Raw genomic sequence first — 22,700 nt, forward strand, 5'->3', positions numbered from 1 at the left:
TCACACACCACATAAACAAATAGAGAAAGAAATATAATGAATAATTTCTTCTCTATACATATAGCTTAAAGCTATTACAACAACAACTACTTTGGTGAATGATTACTAACCAAATGAAGCAGCAACTTCTTTTTCTGTTTGGGCTCTCTGCAACTCTCTTGCTCTCGGCAGCTCTCTTTCCTTTCTCTTCTGCTCTCTGTTTTCTTCTCTTAACCACACAAGCAGCAATTGCTGCTAAATAAACCCTTCAAGTCACCCCGTGACTTCCCATGGCCAAAGAAAAAATAATTCTCAAACATCATCATTTGTCATCATAACAAAGTAAGAAACAACATCATGATGTTTCCCTTTTTTTCTTTTTATTTGTTTAATACAAAAGGTGATGGCCACTTGGCCAAAATTCAACCGTTCTTATACAGTTGTTAGTGCCCTCATTATTACAATCATGTTTGATGTAGTATTCACAGTTCCTGGTGGAAACAACCAAGAAACAGGGTTTTCCATATTCTTAAATGAAAAGCTATTTATGGTTTTTATAATTTCAAATGCAATTTCGCTCATTTCTTCCTCAACTTCAGCGTTGATGTTTCTGGGCATCCTTACATCGCGTTATGCTGAAGATGATTTCCTCAAATCCTAATCCACAAAGATGATAATAGGCATGTCCACACTCTTCATCTCCATTGCGTCCATGATGGTTGCCTTTTCTTCTGCCTTATTCATCATGCTTCAGGACAAAACCAATTACTTATCCAATCATTTTCCTTGTTGGTGTTTCCGTCATTTTATTTATTTGGATGCAATTTCCCCTTCTCGTTGATATTTTCGTGTCTACTTATGGTGAAGGAATATTCGATAGGAAAGTCAAACACAGATACAAATTCATTATGGTGTATGCGATGCATTAATTGGGTAACTGTAGTAATGTAATGTTTGTCACTTCTAAGAAAACTATGTAAGTGTTTGGTTTTTATAATAGAATCCCCATTGTATTAAATTCATCAATGGTTCATATTTCTACAGCCAGAGTAGTAGCATCTGTTGCTTTGCCGCCGATTCCAAAAGAATCTAAAGGGTGTGTAGTCAAATTAGGATTTGATGGGATTTTAATAGATTTTAAAATCAGAGTGTATTCAACTAAGATTTTGAAAGAGGATTTTAAAGGAGTTTGAAATCATGGTGTAGTCAAATTAAGATTTGGGAGGATTGTAAAGAATACAACCAAAATGAAAATAAAATTCTAGCAAAAATCAAAATGAAGCAACAAAAATTAAAATATAGGGAAATTTCCTTTAAATCCAGTAATTAATATTTTAAACTCAACTTTAAAATTTTGTCGCACAAACTTTCTCTTTTGCCCTTAAATAAAAAAAATTACAAATATGAAACAAAAAACAAAAATCTGTAAATGAAATTAACCATGCATATTACAAATTAATTAAAATAAAACAAGAATTACACTCAACAGATGTAAGAATATTGCTAGGGAGACTAAATTTGTAGACTAAATTTTGTAAAATAAATGATTTGGAAGTTGATAATTAGATTATTACTTAAACGTTGATAAACTTGCTCATTTCCTATTGGTGACACATCATTTAGTTTGCAAATTTGGTATACAAATTTAGTCTCTCTAACATTACACCAGATGTAAACATCCGTCCTAACTATCCAGCTCAGCATAACACTAGCTAATCCTTTCAACAAATCTCACCCGACGGGTGGACTCGGACAGACCGTGGCAGCAATAAGGTCTGATTCTGGCCGTCATCCAAATTCAGTCGTTTTATACTCTCTGTCTCTTCGTCATCCAAATTCAGCAATAAGGTTTTAGATTCAATACATGGACAGAGAGCAAAGAAAGTATGGGTTATGATTATGATTATGATTATGATCGCTGGAAGATCTGTAGCAAAAGCATTAAACATATATCCATTGAACCTGAGGGTTACGATTATGATCGTGGAATCAACTGGACGGTCTTGGTAGATTCCCCAAACGTTTCTTCATTCAGTTTCAATGCCGGTTCGTTTAACAAGTTTGCGGTGAATAATGGTTCGTCCCCGTGTGAGCTCCGAAAGCTGTGGTTTAAGGTAATCTTCTTGATTTGAGTTTGTATATTTTGTATTTTTTGAGTCAATAGCATGATAAATAGTGAGTCTCTTTAGCTTGTTGATGAATCTTGGAATCGGCTGATAGACCGAGGGAATAGGATACTAATTGGTCGTGTTATATTTCAATTTATAAGTTTGTTAAGACTACATATCCTGCACTTGTGCATCGGCTGCTGGCATAAGAAAAAAGAGATTGCAACTGAACGACATCGGACAAAATTGTTTTGAAAAGAAGGATTAATTGATGATTAACCATGCCATTGTGTAGGGTTATGTTTCTCTCCTTGAGTTTCTGATTTCGAAAGTACCTCTCAAGACTCTTTATTGTAAGTGTTTTTAGCACACTTTTGTTGGTTTAAAGATAAGGCAAGTGTCAAGTACTCACACTGCCGAGTCCATCATACTTTGTGTTGGATCAAAAACGCTTCGGGCAAATGCTCCCAAGTCTACTTGCGAATCCTCCTACTTTGTGATGAAGGGGTGTGATAGTAGCTGCAGAAGGAGAATACTAGTTACACAGTGTCGATGTCAAGCTTGAAGAGGATAATAGAGTAAAAAGAAATGTAAATAACTCACAGGAGTTAAAAAGTTAGTTAAAGAGTTAGCTAAAGTTACTGCTTTAATAATTCTTTTACTTTTCCTCAGTTGGTAACTTTAGACTTTACTTAAAGAGTAAGTATATATACTCTTGTAAACTATATTTTGATGTAATGAGAAAGATTCATTTCCTCAATGAAGCTACCATCTCCCTGATTGAAATCTGTGGCTAATATGATCACCTGCTCTGCTGTTGGCCTAGCCATCTGCATCTGTTTGCAAGCAGGCTTCAACAAACGAGCAGAACTCTGGTGAAAATTTGTGTTTTGAAGGTGTAGGCGATGGATCATCCAAGATGTGCCATAGACCTCAGAACTTTGGTTGCAAAACAACGGCGGATGTAGCCAATGGAAAGGATATGAATGCAGCAACGGGTCCTTCATTAGCTGTATATGGGAATTCTCCAGTACCACACTCAAAGAGAGCGAGACCAAGGCTCCAAATATCAGCTGGATAGGAATAATTCTCATTTCGAATTCGCTCAGGCGACATGTAAGTGACCGTCCCAACAAATGTCGCACACTGGTAATTACGTTGCTAGCTTTGTTAATACCAAAAGACCACTTTTAATATCTATGTGTCAAATGTAACATGAAAGATGACCAACTCCGTGCAAGTAGCTCAGTCCCTTCCACATTGAAAACAGAAAAAAAAAAGAACCTTAAGCACCAAGCAATCACCCAATATTCTGATCAATATAGCTGAAACCGAGTGGGAATATTCAGGTATTCTTTTCTGCAACCTTAAGACATCCGCCAATGATCCTCCATCAATTTTCTATTTTTGTCATTATATACAATTATATCATACTTCTACATCAAAGTTTACTAAACGCTTTACACTATAATTTATCAAACGCTCATCTACTTTATTTTACAACGAAAGCAGTTTTTTAAAAAAAAGCACAACAATCACAAACTAGCCCTAAGCTAAATCGATCAGTCCAAATACAGCAAACCAATCTATAAGAGCGATTCCTTAGTGCAACCTTGGGGCATCTATTTGGCAATCTAGTGCTGGACAAAAATGTTTTGCGATTTAGGTCTTGATAACTTCTACATAGCATGTGCCAATTTTTATTAGCGTAGGCGCTGTACCTAGGCTTACTTGACACTGCTGCTTTGATACTTAAATTAATTTGTAGGCAAAGTATGTCTTCTAAACTCCCAGCTAGGCTTACTTGATACTGTTGCTTTGATCCTTAAATTAATTTGTAGGCAAAAGTATGGCTTCTAAACTCCCAAGTGTCAAAAGTTAAGATTCCATATATACTTGGTTCACTATTTATTCTTTATTTTCATTTATAAACACATGATCACGATCTACCTATAATAAAATCTCCTTTGGATAAATTGACAGATTGAGCATGGCAGCAGAGTTCAACTCAGTAGAAAACCCAGGTATCTATCATCAAAATTAAAGTATTAAATCTATCTATATGAAAGGTTGTCTTGGTTTTCTTATGTGTAAGGAGCGCAAGGTCACTCACTCTTGAATTTTAAAGTCATAACATGATATGTACTTAAGAAGTTATTTTCAGTTATTCCAGGCGAATTGAAGAAGAAAGTAGTTAATATATTGTATAAAAGGCCATAGTTAATTACATGCGTACCCTTGACCAGTGGCGAAGCCAGAAATTTTCAAGGGGAGGGGCGAAATTTAAAAACGTACAAAATTCCAAAAAATATGTAGACAACAAAATCCTTTTATATAGTAAAAAATTTAAGTATCGTTCGTAATATATTAATACAAACAAATTACAACTATTGTCGTTCATAATGCATTAATACAAATAAGCCTATACATGATGTCACACCCTATTACTAATTAAAAATAGTTTTGGGGTCTTAATTGGTGAGCCAAGGCCCACCCCCTGATATCTATCCCTTTCTCCCGTACTCCCTCTCTCATCGCTCTTCCTTTCTCCCCCTACTCCCTCTTCTGCTCTTCGAAGCTCCCCGAGCTCTCTCTCCCTCAAGTCGCCCTCACCCTCTCCCTCTCTACCCGTGAGCAACATCCATACCCACAATCTTATACACACGCACACCCTAGGACCCTCCTAAGCAAGAACTCGAACCGAGGACAGGTCCGTGGTGCACCACAGTGGCGGAGGTAGAACAGCCATGGAGGGGTTGGGTTTTCCGGGAGGGGAGGGGCTGAACCTGCGCTGAGGCTGTGTTTTCCGGCGAGGGGAGTGGCGGACGCCACTCCTCACCCTCACGTGGCTTCGCCACTGCCCTTGACAGATGAGTATCAAGCTCTATTCGATGCTGCTAGGAGGGGTGATTGGCAAGAAAAGAAGGAGATTCTTACCCTGCTTTTCATAGTCACAACAGTTTTAAAACTAGTTTATGAATGGTCATCTGCTTTATTTTACAACTGATTATTCTTAAAGCACAACGAGAACACTTTTTTTGAACGCACATCAATCCCAAATTAGTCCTAAGGTGGATCGATCAGTCCAAATATACAAAAACCAGTCTATTAAGAACTTCAGAGCGATTCCTTAGTGCAACCTTGGGCATCCATTTGCCAATCTAGTGCTGGACAAAGAATGTTTTGAACTTTAGGGCTTGATAACTTCTACAAATAAATGGTATAATGTAACAGGAAACTTGAAAGGAACCTATTACAATTAATCATGTGTCGACGTAGAAATTTTGTCAGCAAGTGAAATGTTCGTGTATGTATAAACAACAACAACAACAACCAAGTCTTATCCTACTAAATGAGGTCGAGTGTATAATCCTAGAATGCCAGTGCGCTCTGTCACACTGGTACAAGTATAACACAATCAATTAGCAGACTGCTCAGCTTTGCAATTGCTAAATTGTTTCCCTTTCAAATGATTTCTTGTTAAAGAAAAGCCAGTTAATTAGTCACTTGTGAATGTAATTAGTAATGCATTAATTTGGTAACCAATTTTTTACGGTTCCCTTCCACAAGAATTTCAAATTTTGAACTTGTTCTAACACAACCAGAAAGCAGATGAACATTTTGAACATTTTCAGAAACCTAAAAGCCCCAAATGGACAGAAACAGAGAAACCCAAAACCCCAAATTGACAGAAACCCTAAACCCCCAAATTGACAGAAAGCAACAAGTGCAGAGCAGAAGATGAGAAACAAAGCAAACGAAGTAAAAATTGAAGAATCCAATCGACTGGTATGAAAGAAAATTGAATACAACAAATAGGTTTCGTACCTGATTCTCCTGCAGTAACGACGTCCCTGGCAATAGAATTCCGCGCGCTGTGTTCAAGGTGAGGACCAAGACACAACTTTTGGACCATATCAAAACTTTGCGTTTTGGCGTGGGGCAAAAGTAAATGTAAAAATATGCAAGTGTTTGACCAAAAAAAATACAGAAAATGCGAGAGAGAGTAATTTTTAGACAATTTTTTTGTTGATTAAAAGATGTGATTGTTGATGGTTTGATTTGTTTTAACGTTTAAAAAGGAGTTCAATATCGACCGCCACATTATATAATCTAAATATTCAGTCTCTCTAGCATCACAAAAAAAACACAAGATCCTCGGTGGAAATGGATCCCTTGTTTCGATGTTTTTGGAAGGGTAGTTCCACTTGAGCAAATTATAAAAAAAAAAGTTTTTTTTAGCTAAAACTAGAAAATAAGCCCGCGCGTTGCGGCGGGAAACAGTTTCAGGCGTAACTGTATGAATAATACCCATTTAACTTGAATAAATTCAACACAATCATGAATGAACAGAAGGACACATGAGTGAATGAGATCGATAACATAAGCAGCTTGGCTTTTATATACATTCAACTGAGCTAACATGTAAAGACATTGCACAATTAATAGGAAGAAACCTAACCTTCTTGATCACAAAGACATGGTTGCCAAAAAAGTTCTGTTTCCATAAGAAACAGAAGAAACTGATGGCAAAATATGTGTCCTGCAGGGCAGGCACCTATTTCAGCAATTGATAAAAAACATTGAACACTACTTGTTCAAGTAGATAATTTTCCAAGCACAAATGTTCAAAGCCAAAAATATGCAGGTCCATATGAAACAGAAGCAACGTGCAGTTCACACAATTTTCCTTTGTTATATTATGTATTAAGGAGAATCAAACTGTATCCCCCAACACTAAATTTGTTGGAGTCACAATCCCCTTGCAAGGGTTGTAAAAATCAAAAGCTTATTGTCCAAAACGAAAACAATTTGTACCATTTACATGCATGTGCAACATATGCCTTACACTGGAAAAACGTCTAAAATCAAATACAAATTTGTAAATCACGTACAGATTTTGTTTTACATTTTTATAATCAAGTAGCAAGTAAAATTACAAACTTTCAGCAACCTGAGAGCATAAATTAAGATGTAGAGATATCCCGAAACATACAACATACTGTATGGAAGCTAACCATAACCGTTAAATTTATTTACAATGAAAGATGTTTTAGCTTTTTTAAAGAAGTTTTACATGAAAAGTATAAAATGGGTGAATCAGGCTCTTAGAGGTCATTCAACCACTTTATGAGCCTAAATGGTACAATTGAAAATGAAGAGTAATCAAACTTCATGAGCCTAATTGAAACAAATTAAAGACCAGATTGAAAATGCATTAAAAGCTAAGAATATGCTTTAGAAAGGCATTGAACTCTGCATTTACCTGCACAGTTTCAAGTTGCCTAAGAAAATGCCTTGTATATTCTGGCACTTGAGTAATCACCTCTGTACATCAGTGTTCGCTTGCCTAACAAAAATAAATAAATAATAGAAATGAAATAAATTGCAAAATATTTGGAATATTGGTGTATAAAACGTAATTTTCAAATTAGATCCAAGCTAATTAAAATGCCAATCCCTTTCAAGTAAGCTTGGGAGCCACTGATATTATATTCCGTAGCCGGTCATTGATCATGCACAAAGAAATAACGCATGTCATTTAAGCCTTTGCACAAACACAGAGAAGAGGAAAAATTTGTCTTCTTTTAAAACAAATCATCTCCCTGTACAAACTCACAGAGAAGAGGGTAAATTTGTCCTCTTCTAAAACAATTAGACTCCCTGAACGAACACACAGAGAAGAGGATAAATTTGCTGTCCTTCAAAACAAATTTTTCGAGGGCACAAAAAAAAATGACCTCCCTTTACTACCGCTTTGATAAAGGTCGTACCCAGTGCACAAGGCTCCCGCTTTACGCAGGGTCTGGGAGAGGTGAATATCGGCTAGCCTTACCCCCATTTATGGAGAGGCTGCTTCCAAGTCTCGAACCCGAGACCTACCGCTTTGATAAGAAAAAAAAATCACACATTCATACACACATATGAATCCAACCATGCATTTTAAACAAATGCCAAGACATAGATGACTGTAGAGGTTTTTTTGCCAGTGACCAAACCAAAACCATCGGTAAACAAACAGTGCAAGCCACGTAAACAAAGTACACAGATGCAGCGACAGAGTGAGGAGAAACAAATATGGACAAAGAAAATAACATTGTTAAAAAAAACAAACATATAACCGCATAAACAGGCACGCCATCATATATTTTAAAACAACCAAAACTAAGTCACAAACACGCTTGATTTCCTCGTCCAGCAATCAAAATCAAACCATATCTATAAACCATGAAATACTAAATATGAATATAAAAGGTGATCGTCACCTAAAACTATATAAATTAATCGGCAAGGAGCTGTAAAAGCAACCACAGACAAATGCAACCAAATAACAACGAAAGCCATTAACTTACAATATGTGCATCATGCATATAGACACACTAAGCTATCATTCATTACATTCAAAATTTTCTTTACTTTCATTTTTGTTGTATTTCTATCAATGTCTAAACCTATACTAATTCTAGATAATTTGCATATATTTTCACTGTAATTAGAATAAGTACTAATTCTTGATAATTTGTACATATTTCTATCGATGTGGCTTGGTGTCCCTGTTAACACAGATATAATCGGCTGATTTATTTCAGCTCTGATCTGGGAAACAATCATCACCTCCATCTTTTCTCTTCAGGAAACAAAAACCCATTTTTGATGCCTAAATCACAAATTAACACGATACCATATCAAAAGCAAAGCAAATTAAACCAAATCGCCTTAAATTTAGATCAATGTCCCAAAAAAATGAAAATTAGACATCAAGAAAGCTAAACTTAAAATCCAATTTCTCACAGCCCTAGCATAATTCAATAAACCAGTGAAGCATCAAACTTTAGATATCAAAGGAGGCCAAAAGTCTTTGTATTCAAGCTCCAGTCAAGAACCACATCAAAGGAGCCCTAGCACAGTTCCATTTATTCAAGCTTTCTGAGTATAATTTCTAACACAGGGAATGAACAAACTAAAGTTACTAAACCCTAAGAGAGCCACTCACATTGAACCCAACAAAATACCACAAACAGAAACTCAAATCAAATTTGTTTAAAATCCCTCCCTAAGACTCTGAACCATCACTTGGCCTACACATTTATATGGCTTTCCACTAACAAAAAGCCATGATGCAGACACCAATAACCAAAATCAAATCAATGGGAAAAAAACAAACAAAATGACATTACAATAAGAAAGAACAAAATGAAAAATTCGATCACAGTCCAAAGGGGGCAAAAAGTGTTGGAAGTTGAACCTTGCACAAATCAGTAAATCAATCTTGGAGAAGACCAAAATCACTGCTCTCGGAATTTGAATTGTTGGAAGCTGAAACTTCAGGCTTAGCATCTTCCATCTTCATCATAGTTAATGTTATCTATAATGAGACAACAAAAGGTCATTAAATTTAAAAATAAAATAAAAATAAAATAAAATAAAACACTAATAAAAATCATACCATTTCAACTAAACCTATATCCCAACAAAACACAACAAATGCACCCTAACAATATCTATAACTATAGAAATAAGGAACCAACAGATTTCACTTCAATAGCAAAAAAGAAAATTGACCTTTGCGTAGCGGCAAAGAGAAAATGTACAAAACAGAACACCACCACCTATTCAAAAAAGACAAAAATAAAAAAGTAAGATCAATAGAGTGACCATAAGTAGTCTGAATAGAGTCATGGCTAGATTAATATCAGAGCATTGTGTCATTTGCAACGACATATATACTTCTTAAAGAAGATTTATTTATTCTGTAATAAGGTGAAGGGGAAGCTACTTTGAGCATATCAACTCATCCATGGCAAAGCCGCTGCATAAATGAAAGAAAAGAAGAGAAGCTTTTTATTTTTAGCTAAAATAAATTGGTATCTCAGGTCGAATAAGTCCCAAAGAATTAAGTGAGAGTGAGTTTATGTGTGGAGCTAAAGCTTTGTGTATGTAACCAGACCTCTCTTCCTCTCCCTTTCACTACTCATGGTGTATATTATCTGACTAATCTGTCTGTCTCCTCATAATTATCAAGAGGCAACGTGTATATAATACATCATACATATCATCTTTTTGACAGTTTGTGTTTCAAATGAATTGAAAGGTATTGTATGAGAATATCTTGCCTAAATGAAATTAAACAAATTTTAGGGTGATGAACTATTGGTCACTGTACACCTATCTTGTAAGTTCCATAAATATTTCATCATCACCCCTCCTCAATACCATGGCAAGAAACTCCATAACCTGTATCCTCTTTTAGAAACACTTGGGAGGAAAGCCCTAGTGAACACTAAGAGAGTTTGGAGAAAAATTATTAATATTACTTGACAAAGTAAGAATCTTGATTCATCCATGATCCATTCGATAACTAAACTCATACAAAAAAACATAAAACCCTAGAAAAAACAATAATCTACGGATATCTAAAATGCAAGCATATAATATAACAAATGGATTTCTCAATCGAACTCATATGCTTCGGTTTTCCAAGCAGAGAACCATAAAAATAAAAGAAACCAAACCAAAAACATGAGCAGAAGAGTGGCTGCTTGCCTGTGTGAGTGTCGAACATGGAAAAGGTGCTTTTGTTGAGAGAGTGATAGAGGGCCTACAAACAGTAAAATTCAACATAAAACCAAAGTCAGGAGATTTTTACAACATTGAATTGATCCTGGAGAGAGGGCTAGATAAAGAAGGAAAGGAAGAGAGGAGAGATAGATTACAATACCTTGCCTCTGCGTAACACACGGTAGGGGGTTAGGAGCGAGTGGCCAATTATTACCTAATTTGATAGAATTTGGCCAGAACTAAGCTTGCCAACTCTCTATAAACTTGCCGAAAAACGTAGCAGTCAGGGTTTGAACTGAAAATCACAAATTTGAGGCACATTTTCACATACATTAAGTGCATAATATACCTGAGGTTATGAGGAGTTGCTTGAGACCAACCTCGAGGTTGGCCATCGCAGGAATTGTAGGAAACGTCGCCGGAACCCTGAGAAAGCTTCAGCCTGTCCACCTCTTTAAGTAGCAGGACCCAACTTCTCAGTATCTCAAGTCTTTCGGGTGCCCCGCGCAAGACACAGCTGCTTCCTCCAATCTCTGTATACTCTTCTTCACACTCCTAAAGCTCTGAACTCCCTGTAAACAAATGCAAATGAGAAAAAAAGGTGGAAAATGTGAAAGATGATGGAAATTGTGAAATTACCATTCGATCCTAAAACTGTTTAGCGGCTTGGCTGGCAAGCTGGACGACGGAGTTGGCGTAGTTCATGACAGTGCAGGTGACATTGTTCTTGTTGCCAACCTCCACTGCCTTGTTCACCGCCAAATCCAGCCATGACATTTTCTTTGACTTGTTAACACAATAATAGAAAAAACACACATCAACAATCCCAAATCACAAATTCTGATGCAATCAAATTAATCCCTACCTAACTACTCATTTCTCATTTCCAATATCCGCCCCCATATCTCAGTTTAAACCCTTAAACCATCCTTACAAAATTGGTCAATCTGTTCCTAATTTCTTCCTTCATCCCACACATATGCTCTCTAAGAACTACAAACTCTCATTCCCCATAAATACAGTTTCCCAACAATATACTTTCTAAGCAAATAATACTGAAAACTTAAAAATGTCGGGTTGGTACTTTGGGATGCAAGGAGTACCAATTCTAGTATTACCATTTGAGAGAATAATGTAATTTTTCAAGGACAAAGCATAGAGAAAAAAGATTGAAACAAATGGCTTACCAATTGAGTCGACTCCCTTCTGAAACAAAGGAAGCATGCGAACAGGCAACATACCTGAAAAAATCAAACGCTAATAAGAAGAAATATTGGAGAATCTAATATACACGAAATATTTAGGATTTTAAAAAATTAAGAATTAAATTATATGAATACAATTCTGAGTGTATCAATTTGAAAATTTTGAAAAGAGCATACCTATTCTTGGTGGTTGATTGGGTCAAAAAGTACCTGATGTTGTTGAACCCTCAAGAAACCCAAGCAAAATCAAACCATTCCTACACAATTGACAAAGGGGGTTTGGAAAGGACAAAAACTATATCTAATCAAACAAACAGATGAAAGCATGGATTTTTATTGTCTTAGCCACATACCCATCTCGTCATTTGCCTGAAATCCCAATTTTCTACTAATTCACAATACAATGGCATATATTTATACAAATTGTCAAAAACAATGAGAAAAATTACCAGAAATTTCAAATCTTTTGTGGGTTCAGAGTAATTACCAGAGAGGCGAAAGCAAAAATCAAAATTAGGCCGATTTTTTCAAAACCAGAACAGCTCCGATCTGAGAAATACAGTGCAATTTCTGAAATAAAGGAGTGAGAAAACCCTAAATCCCCAAGAACCATAATTTATAAACCGCAAACAAAAACAAAAAGGAGAGACTAATCCTCAAATATGATACCATTCCTCTTTCTCTCTCTCTCTCTCAACTCTTTGTTAAAACCCAATTATCTCATGGTCAAATTTTTGCTTACTTGCAAAGATGTCTTTAACTTCCTCTAATTATTCACATTATCTCATACTTACTCTCTGATATCTACTTAATCAGAAAGCTATAACAATAATACAACACACATTCTTTGGAATTTCGATATGGATATAAATGCGGACTATTTTAATTTTTCAGTTAATTTTTTTCTTGAGAACTCAAGACGCACATATTCGGTCTCATTGAAACGTAATGGGGATATTAATTTTTCAGTGATGTTTCAAGTGTGATTACAAATCCCACATACAATTGTCTTCATGACAGGGGGAGAACAATTTTTTACCATGTACCTAATAAATCATGGTATTAATTTCAAAAAAGAACACATATATACCCTGCCCCATAAGGGTCAATAGGTCTCAGTTGCATATGAGGGGTGAAAGATCATATATGCATAAGGCAACTGAAACACGTTCAGTTATTATTTTTGTGATATACTGCCAATGGATTGCCACCCAACATATTTTACATATAATATTTTGATAACATCGCACAGGCATTGCCTAGAAACAGCATACATAATTCAAGGTTATATGAAAACCTATGCCATAATGAATTGAGCAGGAAAATAAGCACTTCCTCATATGAGATATTATTAAACTGGAATTATACTAATAAACCAGGAAATAGATAAGACATTATGGAGAGCAGGAAAATGAACTCACCGCCCCAACAGAAGCCTACAACACCAATTGCAGAAACACCTTTACTTCTTAAAGCTTCAATTACCAGTTTTGCATCTTCGATTTCTTTTGGCCTGTCGATATGAAAACATGAGGATTTGGAGGAAAGAAAAGTTCAACAATTAATCATTCAAATTAGGGGAAAACAATTACAATGTAAAATTAACCAAAAAACTTATAAACAAACATCAGAGAGTCAGAGCTCATTCATGTAAAAGTATTAGAGAGTCAGAGCTCAACATTTAACCCATTTTGAGTGCAGCCTTACAATTAATTTTAAGGGAATGAAATATGCTAATTCAAGTGAATAAAAAAAAATATAAGTTCACAAAACTTGAAATAACATAATACATAGGCGGAATACTTCGGTTTTGAGGGGCTAATTCCATTGAGCAGTGCCTTCCGTGAAACACGCAACAATCACTAATCAACAATTTAAACCCAAAACAAATCGATTATACAGAAAACCTAGACCGGCCAAACAGCAAAAACAAATACCCAGAAACTGAAATCAAGAAAATACGAATGTGAGTGAGTGAAAGTTGGGACTATTTGGGTAAAAAAACCTGAGCTTATTCGGCCTCCACGGGATCAATGCTTCTGCAACACAAAACTCTGAAACCAACCCTAGGCTTAGCCGTCCCTTCCTGCCTCGCCGTGTCTCTGCGCACACCTTACTGAGAAAAAGCAAAACCAAACTTTCGGGCAGCCCTACCTCTTGCTTTTGCCCATCCTACCCCTCCCTCTCTCCTCCAATTTTTCCTTCCAGGACCTTCCCTCTCGGCTCTTCTTTCACACACGACGCCTCCTCTCCTCTCTTTTCTCTCTGGCATCGCTGCAGGCTAGGCCTGCCCTCTGTCGGCGATTCATCCGAAACACCTAACCACATACAAAACCGACTTAAACTAACCCAGCCACAGCCCAAAGCCGCAAAAGCCCATCCAACTAAACCTCAAAAAAAAAAACACACCCAGCCGAAACCTTAAAGCAATGGCATGTCCGTAAATAAAGTGAAATTCAGGTACAATGAACAGTAAGGAACAGTGCCAATTGCAATGCTTTCTTTAGACTAAAGTAATTGTCCATCAGGTTAGCATAACTAACTTTGATTCATGAGATTTAAAATTAATAGAAGTAGTCATGAGTTTGTCCACCGTCAATCATTTTGGTCATTCCGTAAAAAATCTTCATTAAATAAGAATAAAATGATAAAAATACCCTCATTTTTTTTCAAATTATTTTGGCTCATTGTTTATTATTGAGCGTATTTTTGTCATTTTAGTATACTTACTTGATACTACTGCTTTGATCCTTAAATTAATTTGTACGCAAAGTATGGCTTCTAACTCCCAACTAGGTTTACTTGATATTGCTCATTAGATCCTTAGATTAATTTGCAGACAAAGTTTGGCTTCTAAATTCCTAGGTCCCATCTAAGCTTACTTGATACTGTTGCTTTGATCCTTAAATTAATTTGTATGCCAAGTATGGCTTCTAACTCCCAGCTAGGCTTACTTGTTACTGCTCCTTTGATCCTTAGATTAATTTGTAGGCAAAGTATGGCTTCTAAATTTCTAGGTTCTAACTAGGCTTACTTGATACTATTGCTTTGATCCTTATATTAATTTGTACGCAAAGTATGGCTTCTAACTCCCAGCTAGGCTTACTTGATACTGCTCATTTGATCCTTAGATTAATTTGTAGGCAAAGTATGGATTCTAAATTTCCAGGTCCTCACTAGGCTTACTTGATACTATTGCTTTGATCCTTAAATTAATGCGTACGCCAAGTATGGCTTCTAACTCCCAGCTAGGCTTACTTGATACTGCTCATTTGATCCTTAGATTAATTTATAGGCAAAGTATGGCTTCTAAATTCCCAGGTCCCAGCTATGCTTTCTTGATATTGCTGCTTTGATCCTTAAATTAATTTGTACGCAACGTATGGCTTCTAACTCCCAGCTAGGCTTACATGATACTGCTTCTTTGATCCTTAGATTAATTTGTAGGCAAAATATGGCTTCTAAATTTCCAGGTCCTCGCTAGGCTTACTTGATACTATTGCTTTGATCCTTAAATTAATTTGTAAGCCAAGTATGGCTTCTAACTCCCAGCTAGATCCACTTGATAATGCTCCTTTGATCCTTAGATTAATTTGTAAGCAAAGTATGGCTTCTAAATTCCCAGGTCCCAGCTAGGCTTTCTTGATACTGCTGCTTTGATCCTTAAATTAATTTGTAGGCAAAGTATGGCTTCTAACTCCCAGCTACGCTTACCTGATACTGCTCCTTTGATCTTTAAATTAATGTGATATGAAAAATATGGTAAGTGTAACATTACTCAATTAATAAAAATGAATAAATATCATAACATTTTTTATAAAAATATTTAAATGATTTTTTTTAATTTATAATATTTAATTAGTTTTATAATCCAATAGGGCTAGGGAGTGGGTTCCACCTCAAGCCATGTCAGCATTTAACAGAGAAATAGACAGAAAAACTAACGGAGGTGTGACATTGTAACAAATTCGTAAGATGAGGTATGACATTGTAATTTTAAAAAATGAGGTATATGATTGTGGTTCAACCCATAATTAAGGTAGTTTTGTGTAATTTATTTTTAATATTGTCAAGTATTTCTAAACTTAGGTTGCAACAACGAGACTTAAGACATTTTTCTTTAAAAAGAGGACAGTAGATGCGTTACCATGTGGAAAATAAAGGACAAACTTCGTATAAAAAACGAGACTTAAGATGTTTTTTTTTTATTTCTTTCAAAAAAGTATCATAAGATGTTAAGTCATTGCTAATGTTTAAAGAAATTTAAATATGTTTTTCTTTGCAAAAGACGAGGTATATTTTGTTCAATCTACTTTGATTAATATTGTCAGGTCCTTCCAAACTTATTGATCAAGGCAACCTTCGGGCTTGTTATTTTTCTATTATATATGGGCCCGTTTGAGCGAGATTTTTAGAGGGAAAGAAACTTAAAAACTTACAAGGAATTGTGAACGATTACAGAAAATAAAAGGAAAACTGAAAAAAAATTGATAGAAAGAGGGGAAGGGAAGATGCTCTGCACCGAAATCAAAGAAAATAAAAGGAAAACTGAAAAAAATTGATAGAAAGAAGATTGCACTTGAGTTCAATAATTTATAGAAAGGAAAACTGAAAACCGAAAATCAGACACAGCAATTTTCTTAATCTACATAGTCCCTAATTATTATATGATTAATTAACGTTGATAATAGAAGGTAAAGAATTCAATAATTGTGAATAAAATCATTAATATCCAATAGATATAATACATAAATATTTGTGTAGGGCTCGACTTGCTACTAGATCACGCTGAGTGACACTACCACCTATCCAAAACTTGCCATGTGTTAAACCAATTGACGGAGGACTCTTTTTTTTTTTTTAATAAACAATATTATATACACTAAAAGGATAGGTGGTGGGCTAAGCCTCATGTGTAAACAATAATATGGTTCAAATTCACCTTTAGCAATAATTGAACCTAAGATTCATGTGAGTAGGAATAATACTAAACCGTATGACTATCTTTATTAAGTTTAATTTTAAAATTAAAAACACTAAATTACAACATAGTTGATTAGTCAATTAAAATCGAAAAATTAAAGTAAAAACGACTTTCTCAAGTGCACCCCATCCCTCTCCTCCTCGTCCTCGCCAACCTTCCCCATCATTTAAATTAATCAATACCCACATACCCAGAAATTTATATCTTCTTCGATTTATTAGACCTTAAAAACCTGTTAAAAAAGCTTACTAATACCTTGTTTTTCTTCTAACCATCAAAGTCTTTTTTTAATAAAGATGCAGAAATTATTGTCTGAGTTTTACAGAGTGAGAATTTGTTAGGAAAAAAAAATTATGGTTTTATTTGGTCGGGTTTGGCTGTCACTTCTCTGTATATTTGATCAAAATATTTCCAGTTAATCAAACCCAGTAACAAAGATATATGAAACAAATCAAACTATATTTTCCTATTTTTCTTTTTCAATCACATCTCACAAAACCTTAAAATTAATCAAAGTATCACAGCATATTTACAAAATTCAATAATTGTTATATGATTAATCTATAAACTCTTTAATTATTATATGACTAATTATTGTTGATTATATATAGTGTAGAGAATTCAACAATTGTGAAGGAATCATTGATATCAAATTGATACAGTACACGTCTTTATACATATAAAATGATCAATTAAAATCCTACAATTATGCATATACAAATTGCTTGTATTTTGTTTTTGGATTTATGAGGAAGGATTTGTGAATGAAATGAAGGGAAAAAGCGGAGAGAATTTCTCAGAGGAATGTCTGCTATGGACGCTGTGTATTGTGGACAAGGATTGTCTGCCCTCTAATTTTTCATGTCCTTCCATGCCCTCTGTTTGTGTGGTCACGGTTAAGTTATGTCAACATTTTATATTATTATTCATTTTTATTTTATTATCTTTATAAAAAAAATATAAAATGTTAACGTGACTTAACCATGACACAAAACAAGAGGGTATGGAAGGACATAGAAAATTAGAGGGCAGACAATCCTTGTCCGTGTATTGTAGCCCTCTTGGCTCATCTATACATGACATTGATACAGGAAAGGTAAAGAAGGAGGCATATTATCTGCCCTCCCACTTCCGTGCCCTCTCGTGCCTTTATGTTTTGTATGGTCACGGTTAAATCACATCAATATTTTATATATATACATATATATTTTATAGAGATAATAAGACAACAAAAATAGTAATATAAAATATAAACGTGACTTAATCATAACTACATAAACAAAAAGGAACGGAAGAACACAAGAAATTGAAGGACAGAGAATCTGCCTCCGGTAAAGAATGACATGACATTGATACGGGAAAGGTAAAGAGTGAGAGGGGGAGTGGACGGAAAAAACAAAGTGAAAAAGGGAAAGCAAGATAAAGTGGTCACGTCAGTGGGGTTGCCCGGGGGGCGGAAGGTGGTTTGGGGTGTGCAAAAGGTATAATGGCACAAGATTCCGAATCTCAAAATTTTTTATCCTCTTATATATTACATGGGTATAAATTTTCTAATAAAAAAGTTTTAAATTGAAAGAAAAATCATTATATGATTTTATCTATATTACTATGCTTTAAAAAATTTAGAACATCAAATGTGTTTGATAAAAAAAATTATTTTATTAAAAAACTTCCATTAATGACAAAAGAAAATTATAGAAAAAACAGAAGTGAGGTTTACTATGCCTTTAAAAAAAGTTTTTTTGTTTTAAAGTATAGTAATGAGTGCCCATTTAATGAAAAATTTAAAATAACAAGTATACCTCTATATATTTTACAATGTTACAATTTTTGCCTTTACATTATTGTCTTTGACAATTATTATCAAATTAAATACCATATCATTTTTAGTTGTTTAACATATGTTAATCATAACTGAACCGCGTTAACTATTAATACGTAAATTAAAAAAAAAAGATAGAGGAGAAAACCAACGGTGCACCCTTTTGAGCTTCTGCTTTCAAATTTATTAGCCTTCACGCGCGTGTAGAAGGTATTTTTTGAATCACGGAGTGCTACGCGTGACTCACACATTTTAAATATATTTATATGCGTAAATTGACAAAAAGAAAGTCAAATATTTGAAGTAAATGAATAATCTTAGATCATGCTAGAAGAAACCCCTCATAAACCAATTAAAGCTGCTGAATTCACATAATAAAATCGGTCTCTATAGAATTTACATTAACAATAGAGAAAATAATATTTATTAAACAATTGATTGAATCACATTATTGCTAACCTATTATGAGGCTAAGTCCATCATCTCCCCCGTAGTGTAGATAATATCGTTTATTAAAAAAAACAATCATTTGACAACTGATTTAATTACATTATTATCTACGTGCGAAAGACCATTTTTTATAACCGGCATTACACCCCTCTTAAGATGTTTTGAACGTGTTTAAAAATAGAGAAAATAATATTTAATAAACAACTGATTGAATCACATTATTGCTAGCTCATTATGAGGCTAAGCCCACCCCTCCCCCTTAGTGTAAATAATATAGTTTGTTAAAAAAATAATAATAATTTGACAACTAATTTAATCACATTATTATCCACGTGCAAAAGATTTTTTTTATAACCAGCATTACACGCCTCTTAAGATGTTTTGAACATGTTTAAAATAGAGAAAATAATATTTAATAAACAACTGATTGAATCACACTATTGCTAGCTCATTTTGAGACTAAGCCCACCCCCTCCCCCTTGGTATAGATAATACCGTTTGTTAAAAAAAAATTATTTGACAACTAATTTAATCACATTATTATCCTTTTGCGAATGACTTTTTTTATAACCGGCATTACACGTATCTTAAGATGTTTTGAACGTGTTTAAAAGTAGAGAAATTAAATCACTTTATTACTAGCATATAATGAGATACTAATTAAAAAAAAAGAAACAAACAAACCACAAAAAAAAGTAATTATTAAAATAACGAAAATACCCATGCTTTATTTGATGCATTATTTTATTTGAAGTTTTTATTCAAATATTTTTATTGAGACTTGGTGTTGACACCAAAATCACTATTCACCTTTTTAGGTTTATATATAGGTACATAGTATAGTACCACACCTCCCCAGTATCTTCCGTGCTCCCCTCTCTCCCTCCATCTAATTAAAGATTGGATGAAATACAGAACTCAAAAGCTTCGAATTTCAAAATCCCAAACATAAACATAGAAGTAAAAGTCAATAAACCCAAAACATACTCAAAATTCCAAATCAAATGAGAGAGAGATGAAGATGAGGGGATCGGGAATTTGGTGAGTTCCAGTCGGGGAGCGGTTGGCTGTTCTCGGTGCTGGATCCGCATATCGGAGTGGGGCAAAGATAGGATAAGGTATGATTGAGAAAACCCATTTTGCTGTTCCAAGATTCACTTCAATCGTTTTGGATATGCTAGCCGGCAGTGATAGGTGAGGAAGAGAGGGAGTCCGCCGGCGATGTAGTGTTGGGGTGCGTGGGGATTAGGGGAATCCTTAAGTTATTTCTTTTTCTTTACTATTTGGTTTTTATATTTTAACTGTGTCAATTGAAGTTAAGTTAAAAAACACGTCTCACTCAATTAGATAAGCCTGAGAAAACATTGGGTGCAAAAAATTTGAGACTCAGTACAAAATATATCCTCACAACAAATGTTACTCCAGAGGCTTTCTTTCTATCCAAACTCTGTATTTGATTTCTGTACGGGTGATAGTAACCTATGAGGGTATGGCTTTTATAGGAACCAAGAGACCAAGAAAACAACAGGAACTTAGCAGCACCAGTGCTATAGAACCCCAATTCAAGCTGAAGTCTTATCAGAAGGCTTCCCCGTTTCAATTCAAGTTGTGAGTTGTTAATTACTTATACTTTGGTTCACTATTTCTTACTTTGTTTCCATGTATAAACACATGATCATGATCTACCAATAATAAAATCTCTTTTGGATAAATTGACAGATTGAGCATGGCAGCAGAGATCAACCCAGTAGAAAACCCAGGTATCTATCATGAAAATCAAAGTATTAAATATATATGAAAGGTTCTCTTGGTTTCCTTTTGTATAAGGAATACATGGTCAGTCCTTTTGTGTAAGGAATATACATGGTCAGTCACTCATGAATGAGCATGGCAGCAGAGATCAAGCCAGTAGAAAACCCAGGTATCTATCATGAAAATCAAAGTACTAAATATATATGAAAGGTTCTCTTGGTTTCCTTTTGTGTAAGGAATACATGGCCAGTCACTCTTGAATTTAATATCAAGGGTGAAACCATGGATAATAAATGGATGTGCTTTCAAGGTTTTATATCAAACCTTGATATCAAATTCAAGATTGGTGACCATGAACCATTGACCATCAGGTGACCAAGAGAACGAGATGGGACATGTTTATCAATATCTTGTGTATTTTTTTTTATCTTTCTGTTTAAAATTTTAATTTTAATTTTTTCCCCTATAATCCAGTGTTTCACAATAAGGTTTTAATCTCTAAACCTTGATATCAAATTAAGGATTAGAGATTGTTGGGTGTTGAGGGATAAAAGTTGGGTGTGAAGAGATTGTTGTGTATAAATAGAAACTAGATTAAAGTCTTAACATTCTATGTACTTGAAGTAATTTATTTGAAGTTACTTCAGGAGAATTGGAGAAGGAAAGGTTCGGGAAAGATAACAAATAATGAGAGTCAACAAACAAATTGACGGTCCTTGGACCTAACATCTTCCACCGTAAAAATAATGGAATACAAAATGAGTTCTAAATTTTCTGCACAAGAAACCCATGTGGTCTCTCTGTTCCTTTTTCAATTTCTTGACACCTGTTCTTTACATTTTATCACTTAATCACAACTTAACAGTGTTAACTATTAATACTTAAAATTAAAAAAAAAAATAGAGAAGAAAACCAACGGTGCACCCTTTTGAGCTTCTGCTGTCAAATTTATGCATGCCACACCTCCCCCCTCTCTTCAATCGTAGGTGGGATAAGGTGTGATTGAGAGAACCGATTTTGCTGTTCCAAGATTCACTTCAAACGTTTTGGATATGCTCGCCGGCAGTGATACTTGAAATTAAGTTACAAGACATGTGTCACTCAATTAGACAAGCCACATAAAATTTTGAGTGCAGAAAATTTGGACTCATACAAAATATAGGGTAATGTTGGGGAGATTAAATTTGGAAACTAAATAATGTGCAAACTAAATGATGTTTAAAATAGCCTTTAGTTTTCAAAATTTAGTCTATAAATTTAATTTTCCTAGCATTATCCCAAAATATATCGTCACAACAAACGTTACTCTAGAGGCTTTCTTTCTATCCAAAATCTTCTTTCTATCCGAAACTCTGTTCTGAGTTCTGTACGGATGATAGAAACGTATGAGGGTATGGCTTTTATAGGAACTAAGAAACCAAGAAAACAATAGGTTTCCTTGCTTCACGTCCCATCGCAAAATCAATAATTAACCATCTCAGTTTTTATTTTACTTTTTAAAAATGATGTACCTTTATCCTTTTTACTCATAATTTGAGACTTGACAAGTGTATTCTACCAACAAATTAAACTAAATTTTTACCATGAGTTAATGAGTTTAATTTGGTAGTAGAACACACATATCAAGTGATGAGTGAGCCACTAGGAATAGCCTAGTGGTGAGGGTGTGGGTAAGGGGTGGGGTAGTTCTAGGTCCCAGGTTCGAAACCTGGTGTGTGTGTTTGTGTGGGTGGTGGAGGGTACAAAAAAAAAAAAGAAAAAAAAAGTGATGAGTGAAAAAAGTGAACAGGTAAAGCGGAATGAGGAAGCTATCTAGCATTCCTCTTACTTTATTCAGTCTT

The 22,700-nt window shown here is 34.8% G+C and overlaps 1 protein-coding gene and 5 long non-coding RNA genes across 16 annotated transcripts in view; 2 read left to right on the forward strand and 4 right to left on the reverse strand.

Moving 5' to 3' along the window:
- Positions 1–1,720: 1,720 nt before the first annotated feature.
- Positions 1,721–15,797, forward strand: LOC126610509 (uncharacterized). Of its 5 annotated transcripts, none has more exons than XR_007618550.1 (4): positions 1,721–2,093; positions 2,914–3,203; positions 4,071–4,111; positions 15,730–15,797. It is a non-coding gene; the product is annotated as an uncharacterized LOC126610509 (long non-coding RNA). The 5 variants fall into 5 exon arrangements; XR_007618552.1 differs by lacking the exon at positions 15,730–15,797 and adding an exon at positions 4,958–5,412 and having other exon boundaries at positions 2,914–3,236; XR_007618551.1 differs by lacking the exon at positions 15,730–15,797 and adding an exon at positions 4,958–5,412.
- Positions 2,212–9,699, reverse strand: LOC126610512 (uncharacterized). Its single transcript, XR_007618555.1, has 5 exons — positions 9,651–9,699; positions 9,334–9,453; positions 7,354–7,437; positions 5,916–6,630; positions 2,212–2,606 (listed from the first exon to the last, which is right to left on the reverse strand). It is a non-coding gene; the product is annotated as an uncharacterized LOC126610512 (long non-coding RNA).
- LOC126610521 (uncharacterized) lies at positions 7,657–9,321 on the reverse strand. Its single transcript, XR_007618564.1, has 2 exons — positions 7,967–9,321; positions 7,657–7,837 (listed from the first exon to the last, which is right to left on the reverse strand). It is a non-coding gene; the product is annotated as an uncharacterized LOC126610521 (long non-coding RNA).
- On the reverse strand, positions 10,626–14,363 carry LOC126610507 (uncharacterized). Of its 3 annotated transcripts, none has more exons than XR_007618547.1 (7): positions 13,857–14,363; positions 13,273–13,364; positions 12,029–12,108; positions 11,834–11,887; positions 10,996–11,218; positions 10,807–10,902; positions 10,626–10,686 (listed from the first exon to the last, which is right to left on the reverse strand). It is a non-coding gene; the product is annotated as an uncharacterized LOC126610507 (long non-coding RNA). The 3 variants fall into 3 exon arrangements; XR_007618546.1 differs by lacking the exon at positions 13,857–14,363 and adding an exon at positions 11,286–11,432 and having other exon boundaries at positions 13,273–13,828; XR_007618545.1 differs by lacking the exon at positions 13,857–14,363 and having other exon boundaries at positions 13,273–13,828.
- A 4,159-nt stretch (positions 15,798–19,956) lies between the features above and the next one.
- LOC126610486 (uncharacterized) overlaps positions 19,957–22,700 on the forward strand; it is a 62,184-nt gene continuing 59,440 nt past the window's right edge. For all 5 annotated transcript variants that reach the window (XM_050278568.1, XM_050278572.1, XM_050278571.1 and 2 more), the window contains exons 1-3: positions 19,957–20,225; positions 20,610–20,715; positions 20,988–21,028. In XM_050278568.1, the coding sequence (XP_050134525.1) occupies positions 20,989–21,028 (40 nt within the window). In that variant the 5' untranslated portion in view covers positions 19,957–20,225; positions 20,610–20,715; position 20,988. The remainder of the gene's footprint in view (positions 20,226–20,609; positions 20,716–20,987; positions 21,029–22,700) is intronic.
- Positions 22,087–22,700, reverse strand: part of LOC126610519 (uncharacterized) — a 102,275-nt gene continuing 101,661 nt past the window's right edge. Inside the window, exon 3 of the long non-coding RNA XR_007618562.1 lies at positions 22,087–22,192. This is a non-coding gene — a long non-coding RNA (uncharacterized LOC126610519). The remainder of the gene's footprint in view (positions 22,193–22,700) is intronic.

Source organism: Malus sylvestris, chromosome 17, assembly GCF_916048215.2.
Source record: "Malus sylvestris chromosome 17, drMalSylv7.2, whole genome shotgun sequence".
In the NCBI taxonomy this organism is placed as follows: Eukaryota; Viridiplantae; Streptophyta; class Magnoliopsida; order Rosales; family Rosaceae; genus Malus; species Malus sylvestris.